Source organism: Physeter macrocephalus, chromosome 5, assembly GCF_002837175.3.
Source record: "Physeter macrocephalus isolate SW-GA chromosome 5, ASM283717v5, whole genome shotgun sequence".
Classification (NCBI taxonomy): Eukaryota; Metazoa; Chordata; class Mammalia; order Artiodactyla; family Physeteridae; genus Physeter; species Physeter macrocephalus.
In genome coordinates this window covers 11,996,673-12,006,548 of record NC_041218.1, presented here as the reverse complement: position 1 = coordinate 12,006,548, position 9,876 = coordinate 11,996,673, and the positions used below count along the sequence as shown (strand labels likewise).

Here is a 9,876-nt window from a genome sequence, read left to right as displayed (position 1 = left end):
TGGTTGCATCGGGTCTTAGTTGCGGCACGCGAACTCTTAGTTGCGGCATGCAGGTGGGATCTCGTTCCCTGACCGGGGATCATCACCCATCTTTCTTAAGCATAATTGTTTATAGCTTCTTCTGGCCTCTTGGTTTTCCCTCTGGATTTGGTCCCTTTCAGTCAGGTTTTTAATATTAATTTTTTTTAAAATGTGGGTGAATCCTCTTTCTTTTCTTGCAATATTGAGCATTGTCAGCTCTCACAAAGCCCTTTCCTATTCAGTTTTCTTATTTCCTCCCTAAAAGTTGCATGGTACGTGGTGCATGGGAGAAGGGAGGAGAGATGGAAGGGGGTGTTAAGGAGAGTCCCTGTAAACCTTGAGCTCTGCTTGGCACTCTGGTGAGCACCTGCTCTGGAAGCTTTCTCTTCTGTAACTTTTCTTGCAGAAATTTTTCAAATCCCCGTGGATACCAGCCAACTGTGAATTCCACCCAACCTTGCTCTCTAAGGGATGGAGAGGGCACGACCACGTGACCCTCAGGTTTTGTGGGTTAAACCCCCTCATTTCCCATCCTCTCTGTATGTTGTTGAACCACATCCCTGGCCTGCAAAAAGCTGCTGGTATGAGCAGGTGTATGGTTTAGAGCGTGGCACGCTCTAAGAGATCATCACTTGCCAGTATCGCTCCCCCTGTGATCGACGTTTCAGCAAAAGCTCCTTGGGTCCACGGGGTGGGAGTGTGGGAGAGAGCCTCACACTTGTGTCTGCACCTGACCCCACTTCCTTGCCCCTACAGGAGTGCTGTTTAGCATCGAGGTCACCTCTACCTACTTCGCCGTGAGGAACTACTGGCGAGGATTCTTTGCAGCCACGTTCAGCGCCTTTGTTTTCCGAGTGCTGGCCGTGTGGAACAAGGATGCTGGTAACGGGGGAGCCCTGGGGTGGAGGCAGTGTGAAATAGGGAGGCTGGTAATGGGGCGTGGGGGGAAGCTCTGTGGGGCAGTGCAGAAAAGGAGTGGATGGCATCGTTTGGGAAGTGAGACCAAGGCCCAAGGGTATATATAGGGCAAGGATACAGGTCATGGAATAGGGGAGAGTGTCTCAGCCAGTAGTGTTAGAAAAAGGAAATCAAGTAGAAGAGGAGACATTGGGATGGGAGGAAGCTTTAATCCTTAAAGCCTATGACCGTGGTTCCTTCTCGGTGGGGTTCTGTGATGCTCCCACCATAATCCTCGGCCTTTGCATCCTACAGTCACCATCACAGCTCTCTTCAGAACCAATTTCCGAATGGATTTTCCCTTTGACCTGCAGGAACTCCCAGCCTTTGCAGCCATTGGGTCAGTGGGTGTGTCTGCTCTGGAGGACAGTGGGGAACCAGGGCTGGGGCGTGGCTTTGCACTGGAAGGGACCCAAGCTGGGAGGGTGGGGTTGGTGTGGGTGAAGTGTAATTTGTTGCGGGGGAGGTGGGTAGAAAGGGAAGGTGTGTGCCTGGTATTTGCTTCCCTGCGGTGGCCAGGTCCGAGGGATGAGGGTATCATTTCTGCATAACTTACACCCTCAGGATTTGCTGTGGGTTCCTGGGAGCTGTATTTGTGTACCTGCATCGCCAAGTCATGCTCGGTGTCCGAAAGCACAAGGCCCTCAGCCAGTTTCTGGCTAAGCAGTGAGTCACCGCCCTTCTTCTGCCCTACCTGTTTACCTTCTGGTTTCTCCAAGAGTTCCTCCCTTTTAATCTTTGTGGAAGGCGTTAAATGCCTTTAGGTGGCTTGTGATAAAATATAGAAGCCCTGATACTCTACCAGGGGTGAATGGTGCGCTTTCCCCTTTAAAGATTGCTTGTTGGTGGAGAGGATGCTCTGTCTAATGGCCTGAGACTACCGTAGACTCCAGGAAACTTCGGCTTACCGGAGTCCAGAAAGTTGTCCGCTGTGGCCTGGCTAAATTCGGGTGAGGATTCATTCTGTTTCTTTTTCAGCCGCCTGCTCTATCCTGGAATTGTTACCTTTGTCATCGCCTCCTTCACCTTTCCACCAGGAATGGGACAATTCATGGCTGGAGAGGTCAGCTCCAAGGGTGACCTCTGAGGGTGGAAGTCCGGTCACTGAGCACATGGCTGGGACCAAGTCAGGACGGGGCCACATGGAAAAGAGGAAAGAGCACAGGTGTCCCTCAGGCTTCTGAGCATGTGTGCTTTTGCCCAAGGATAGAGTCTCTCCCTGAGAGAAAAGCAAAAGGGTCCCATGAAAAATGAAACTGGGGAATTGGTTCTCTTAAAAACAGGGAAGTAGCGAACATCCCTGGAGAACTGCTCCCTTTTGCTTCCTCCTCTCACAGTTGATGCCTCGCGAAGCCATCAGTACCCTGTTTGACAACAACACATGGGTAAAGCATGTAGGCGACCCTGAAAGCCTGGGCCAGTCAGCTGTGTGGATTCACCCAAAGGTCAATGTGGTCATCATCATCACCCTCTTCTTCATCATGAAGGTACCTCTCCCCGCACTCCTGGCTCCCTGGGCTTCTGTCTTCAACCTAGGAACCGGGGTGCGCCTAGGGTAGGGAAGGGTGAAACTTCATTTGGTCTTCGTCCAACCTAATAAAAAAACAGTTTGGAAACCAGAACATAAGTAAGTTGCTCATCTAGAGAAGTGAACCAATATCTGGGTTAATGTTCCATTCATGTCAGCTTAGTGATGTTGCCATAATTACTATAACCCTTCTAAAGGTTCCGCTTGCTAAATTATTGAGACATCACAGCAGCCAAGTGAGTAAGGACAAGAGCTTAGCAATACAGATAACTGTGTAAAGACCTCAGATAAATTAACCAAATCCCCCCACATGTTAGATAATTAGGTACTTCATTCTCCATGCATCTGATTATCCATTTTCAGATGATTTGCATATCCATTTTTTCCCCAGTCTAGTGGATGATCTCTTTTCTAGAATTACAAAAGGGAGAAAATATTTAAATCCACTTTATTAGTGACTATAAATAATTTTTATAAATGTTATTATTCTCTATTTAGGTAGTGAGGCTGTGAGGATTTTGCCATTCTTAAACCATTTTCTTCTAACTTCAATTAGGAGACAAAAGCTGATCTCTTTTATAACAGTTCTTTTTCATATTTGCCCATCAAGGATCACGTGTTTATAGACTGCTCAATTACTGCCTTATACAAGTATATTTTTATTTCCATCACTGGTTGTGACATCTGTTATCGTTGCTGGTTGCCTTTTTTTTCTCTTTTTGGAGGATTGCCTCATTATTAATAGTATGTCTTGCTTGAATAACCCAACATTTTCCTCTATATATTAGGGCCTTCATTTGAAAGTCTGTCCACATTAAACTTTCATGTTTTTTCGTACCTTGCTATTAACTTATTCTTGATACTTGTTGTGAATCTGTGTTTCCCCGGGATATGAGTCACTAAGTTATATTTATATTGTAATAGCTGTAGTGGGTTCATTTATTCAATAAATGTTCTCATGCACCTACTGTGTGCCGAATATGTAATACTTGACTATTGATCTTTGGTGAATCTAACGCTTATGGTTGAAAAAAATTATTTTAAAATTTCCTTCGTGGTTTTTTTGCTGCTCATGTAATGTGCTTGTCAATGGTCTTATCCTTAGAGATACCAGGTGCTTGACACACCAGGTTCCAATCCTGTCACTTATGTTCTCAGGATTTGCTGTGGGGTTTCTGGAGGCTGTATTTATGTATGTTCTTTTTCATTCCATTCCAGGGGGATTAATTGGGTCTGTGGCTTCCATATTTTACACACCCACTTTATTAATTAGATCATTTTCATTTCTTCCTTCAAAAGATTTGATATTTTTATCATAAAGAAGTTCTCAGTGTCTTGTTAGGGGTCTGATTTTTGGACTTTCGTTATAGAGTTTATCTTCTCTAATTTATAAACCCCAGCTTCCTGTAATTGGTTGTTGAGCATACAAACCCACCTGCAGTAACCAAGTCCAAGTTTTGATGGCATCTCAGAATTTCTTGTTCAATGATAACAATGGTGTTTTTCTGATACTCCTCGAGACTGAGCTGTATGGTAACTTTGGGATCATATATACTTTTGAGATGTTAAGCATTTGAAAATTTTTGGAGAAACAAAATTCTGTATGTATTTTCAACATTTCCTTCCCACCTGACCTCATTTCCTCAGATTCCCAAGTATATCTCTGGATTTCACTTTACAGATTAAAATTTATTCTGAGAAACCTACTCGGATTATATAGCAGGACTCAACTGTATGTCATTCTTATTAATTTCTCACTGAATTACCTCCTCAACAATGTCTACATAGTAAGTGAATCGAGAAGAAACTCACATTTCTTGGGCTATATTTCAAGCCCAACAGTTTGCAGCAGGCCCATGCTATTCTATAATATTTTAAATGTAAAACCATTCACTGCTATAAATCCATGCTATTACCTAGTAATCACTGCTTCCAGCATTTTCACTGTCTTATCATTGGACGCATAACCATACCCTTATTATTTCCGAAGTGTGGACAATAGGGTACGTAGGCACATTAAAACATACAAGTGACTTAGAACTATTTTTCCACAGTTGATTTGAAATTTAGCTTATGTGGTCTTCTGGCAGCCTCAGTGCTCACAGATAAGATTCTCAGTTCAGCTCTTTATAACACTGATGAAGGGAACTTCCATCTTCTCAATTTGAAGACATGGAAGGCGTCACCATGTTGTAACTCTGGAGTGTTTATAGTGAGTATGAATGTAATTGCAACATCTCAGTTTCCTTTTTACTAAGTCTAACGTTATTACCTAGATCACTGAGTTCTCAGTACAGCCTGAGGCTCTGTAGCATTCCCGCCTAATCTTCCTATGGTTCCTTCCTGTGAAGGGTTTAAATAAAGTAGAATCTGTGATAAGGGGTCTCTAGTTTCCCAGTTCTCTAGAACTGGGTGTCTAAAATCTTGGGAATTATTGGTGTTCCAGGTCACTTACCCTGCTTCTGGATCTTCCCTTTCATGTGCTAATAGCTCAGAAAGAATGCTAGTCTCAAGTGTCATTCTCTGTGCTCTAGGAGTTGATAACTTCAGTGTCCTCTGATCCTGATGCTATTACACTTATCTTGGAGGAGAATCTGAAGTTCATCCTCTGAAATCAGACCGATCAGCCACCTGTTATCTTTATTACTGGAGCTTTCAGATTAACCTGAGCCCACAAAATCCCTTATGGCTTTCATGTACTTATTCCAAAGAGAGAGTACAGAAGAGTTCAAGGGGTCTCAAAATGTTATATGTCAGGATCACTTAAGAAGCGTCTACAAGCTCCTAGAACTCTGTCTTCAGACAGTCTGATGGGGTAGCCTCCAGTGGTGTCTGGTCATCCGTAGTTTAAACAAGTTCCCCCGAAAGCATTACGGTTGGATGTTTTAAGCAAATATTAGCTCTAAGTGTTTCTGCTTTGCATGAATACTGTTTGACCAAACTCTCTTCTTCCCTTCCTTCCTTCCTTCCTTCCCACCTACTTACTTAACTTACCTACCCACATCCTGCCTGCATTTACTGAGCACCGTGCCAGTGCTGAGAGAAGGCAAAGACAGCAAGAGACACTCTTCTTAACGCACCCGAAGAATTTGCAATCTGTATCCTCTTCAATTGTACAATTAACTTTGCTGTTCTCAACTGTTTTAAACAGTCCTGTTCTGACATGGCGACATATGTATTTTGCCTCTTCTCAGAGCTTCAGGGATGAAGGCTTCTCAGAGCCTTCATCATTGTCTCTTGAGGACAGCCCTGGCTCAAAAGAATCTCTCTCTAAGGTTCAGAAAATTAGGAAATTTATTTCTCATTAGTTTACAATAAAGTTGGTGCAGTGTTTAAATAGTTTGAGCCTGGCAATTTTTTTTTTGACCTTTAGCTGTTATCATCTTTCACCAAATTAGTTTGAGATCTTTTTCTAAGATCGGCTTACTTATTTTGGAAATGATATGTAAACCTGTTGCTTAATTTATGTATTATGTCTCATATGTTTATTTCTTTTACAGATATTTCAAAAGTTCAACTACTACTCCTTTTTCCATTTGGTTTCTCAGTTCTTTTGCATTCTTTGCTGCAGAATGTAGATATTGCTTTTGCTAAAATCATCCCATTTCCTGTTGGAATACTACCTTGGCCTTGGAGGTCCTTTCTATCACGCTGGCTGATTTAGCTGGCTCTCTCAATGTGCTCTTGCAGGATGGTCAGGACAGATCTGATTTTCTGATCCTTTGTTGAAGGTGATTTGATGTTAAAGGAAATGGCTCAGGCAGGACTGTCTTCGCTCCAGGTTCCCTTGTGAGGCTTGCCATATAGATGGCTTTGTAAATGACCATATTGAAGCTAAAGCAGTCATGCAGTAAGTCACTATGACTTTAAGGTGTCTGCCACTTAGAGCTGGGGCTTTTTTTCAGAAACATAGTCTGGCCAGGAAAAGATATCCTCCACGTTCAAGAGCTCAGGCTGCTTAGCTGAGGTGACCTTTTTGGGCTAAGAGGATACAGTAGGCTAGGGCCCTTTTGGGGGCAGTGACAGAGGAGTCCTCTGGGGCCTCACTCCTTGTTTTGATTCCCTAAAGGCAAATATTGTCGCTCCAGGTAGGAACAATTTGGGTTGATTGACTGGAGGAACCTTCTTATAGTGTTGCCTTTGGTGAGCTCTTAGCCTGAGCGCTCCATGTGTTTTTGGTTCTGGAGGAAGGGTGACAGACAGGATGGCTTCCAGAAGGATTAGCTATCCCAGGATTTCTGTAACTCTTGAAGCAAGAAGGAGGAGAACAGTGGGAAGGAGGTTGAGTGTGTGGGAAGGAGGTTGAGTGTGTGCGTGTGTGTGTGTGTGTGTGCATGTGTGTGTGTGTCTGTGTGTGTGTGTGTGTGTATTGGGCAGAGCTGAGAGGGTGTCCTGACGCCTCTTTTTACCCCAGTTCTGGATGTCCATCGTGGCCACCACTATGCCCATACCCTGCGGAGGCTTCATGCCTGTGTTTGTGCTCGGTAAGTTCTGCTGGGAAGCCCGGGATCTTACTGATGGCTGCAATCTAGTGTACTGAGAAAATAAGCAAAGGCCTGGAAGGCTGGGGGTTTGTATTTAGTCTTAGCGCCCAAAGAGGTATGGCTCTGAAAAAAGAGGTTAAAGACCTTGAATCTCTCAACACCTTCCTTCCTTTTGTCTCTCCCTAGGAGCTGCATTTGGAAGGCTGGTAGGAGAGATCATGGCCATGCTTTTCCCAGATGGTATCTTATTCGACGACATCATCTACAAGATCCTACCTGGGGGCTACGCAGTAATTGGTGAGACACATTCCACCTTCCTGTCACCCCGAGTACCCACGCTCGAACTCTCCCATGATATCTGCATTCCAGGCTACACAATATGGTTTTAATTTAATGCTATTTAATTCAACTTTTATTTACATAATCAAACCTTGGCTCTGACTCTCATTAGCTCTTATTAAACATCTCTGAGCCTTAGTTTCTTCATGTAGAAAGGGATTATGGGGATTAAATGAGATAATAAGGATGAGAGCACCTAGGATCACCTCTGAATGCTTGGTAAGGGCTTTTTTTTTTTTTTTTTTCCCAAAGAATCGTGGAAACAACAGTGCAGGTGACTGGCTTGAATACTCCTAACCTGCAGATGTGCTCTTGTTAACGGGACTTAAGAGCACATGACTGAGAGCTAAGAAACATGGGCTCTGGACTCATCCCTGTGTTTTGTCACTGGATGACCATGGGGCAAGTTAGTGGCCTTTCTGTGCCTTAGTTTCTTTATTCTAAAATGACTTCTGAGATGTCTTATAGCCCTAACATTTTGAGAGTCTGAGATAATCTTTTTCCATTAAATCTATAGTCCCTTCCAACCAAAAGCCATGTCTAACAAAATGACCAGTATATGCCCCAGAATTATTATGCTTCCTCCATCCCTCCCCTCCTCACTGAAATCCCATAACATCTAACGCCATGCCTCCCTTTGATTTAGAACTAACCAGCTTTATAGTGCATACAGTGACCTTACTCCCCCCATCATAGCTCTTTATAAAAACCTCCTTCATCTATGAGTCATCTGCTCTTATTCCCTATCTTCATGCCTCTCAGGTAGCCCCCCAATCTCCCTGGTGGACACTTGCCAGTATATCTCCTGTGTTAGTTTATGTTCTGAAGGATATTGGGTATACCATCCAGTAGAATCATCCCTCCCAATATTTCCCTTTTGTGACTTTTTCTTGTTCCATTTTGATGTATGCCTTCCCCAGCATCTTTTCTCATAGAATATCTTCCCATATTTAAATAACAAATATAGTTAATGCACTAGGGACTGTTTTGTTTGGTGAGAAAACATAACCAAAAACAAGTAAGACAGATTCTGTCGTCAAAGAGCTTATGGAGGGCTTCCCTGGTGGCACAGTGGTTGGGAGTCCACCTGCCAATGCAGGGGACACGGGTTCGTGCCCCAGTCCGGGAAGATCCCACATGCCACGGAGCGGCTGGGCCCGTGAGCCATGGCCACTGAGCCTGCGCATCCGGAGCCTGTGCTCCGCAACGGGAGAGGCCACAGCAGTGAGAGTCCCGTGTACCGGAAAAACAACAACAACAAAAACAAAAAAAACAAAACAAAACAAAAAAAAACAAAAAACAAAGAGCTTATGGAATCATAATGTTTTAGATCTGCAAGGACCTTAGAACTTATCTAATGACCCCTTTCACCTTAGAGATGAGAGCATGGGATTCCAGAAGAATTCAGTTCTATTCATACAGTTGAGAAATAGTGGAATCAGGATCTCATTGATCCAAGTCCACAGATGATTCCTGAATTTTGACTCCATCCACTTCTGCTCTTATTCCCTATCTTCATGCCTCTCAGGTAGCCCCCCAATCTCCCTGGTGGACACTTGCCAGTATATCTCCTGTGTTAGTTTATGTTCTGAAGGATATTGGGTATACCATCCAGTAGAATCATCCCTCCCAATATTTCCCTTTTGTGACTTTTTCTTGTTCCATTTTGATGTATGCCTTCCCCAGCATCTTTTCTCATAGAATATCTTCCCATATTTAAATAACAAATATAGTTAATGCACTAGGGACTGTTTTGTTTGGTGAGAAAACATAACCAAAAACAAGTAAGACAGATTCTGTCGTCAAAGAGCTTATGGAGGGCTTCCCTGGTGGCGCAGTGGTTGGGAGTCCACCTGCCAATGCAGGGGACACGGGTTCGTGCCCCAGTCCGGGAAGATCCCACATGCCGCGGAGCGGCTGGGCCCGTGAGCCATGGCCGCTGAGCCTGCGCATCCAGAGCCTGTGCTCCGCAACGGGAGAGGCCACAGCAGTGAGAGGCCTGCGTACCGGAAAAACAACAACAACAAAAACAAACAAAACAAAACAAAACAAAAAAAAACAAAAAACAAAGAGCTTATGGAATCATAATGTTTTAGATCTGCAAGGACCTTAGATATAGTTAATGCACTAGGGACTGTTTTGTTTGGTGAGAAAACATAACCAAGAACAAGTAAGACAGATTCTGTCGTCAAAGAGCTTATGGAATCATAATGTTTTAGATCTGCAAGGACCTTAGAACTTATCTAATGACCCCTTTCACCTTAGAGATGAGAGCATGGGATTCCAGAAGAATTCAGTTCTATTCATACAGTTGAGAAATAGTAGAATCAGGATCTCATTGATCCAAGTCCACAGATGATTCCTGAATTTTGACTGCATCCATTCATAAATTTTGGCATCAAAACCTGAGGGCTGGGCTTCCCCGGTGGCTCAGTGGTTAAGAACCTGCCTGCCAACGCAGGGGACACGGGTCCGAGCCCTGGTCCGGGAAGATCCCACGTGCCGCGGAGCAACTAAGCCCGTGTGCCACACCTACTGAAGCCTGTG

The 9,876-nt window shown here is 43.9% G+C and overlaps 1 protein-coding gene across 1 annotated transcript in view; it reads left to right on the top strand.

The window, feature by feature from the left end:
- CLCN1 (chloride voltage-gated channel 1) overlaps window positions 1–9,876 on the top strand; it is a 28,476-nt gene that overhangs the window by 3,158 nt on the left and 15,442 nt on the right. Inside the window, exons 2-8 of the mRNA XM_028489650.2 lie at window positions 778–903; window positions 1,234–1,318; window positions 1,543–1,644; window positions 1,957–2,041; window positions 2,316–2,465; window positions 6,921–6,990; window positions 7,177–7,287. Coding sequence (XP_028345451.2) covers window positions 778–903; window positions 1,234–1,318; window positions 1,543–1,644; window positions 1,957–2,041; window positions 2,316–2,465; window positions 6,921–6,990; window positions 7,177–7,287 — 729 coding nt within the window. The remainder of the gene's footprint in view (window positions 1–777; window positions 904–1,233; window positions 1,319–1,542; window positions 1,645–1,956; window positions 2,042–2,315; window positions 2,466–6,920; window positions 6,991–7,176; window positions 7,288–9,876) is intronic.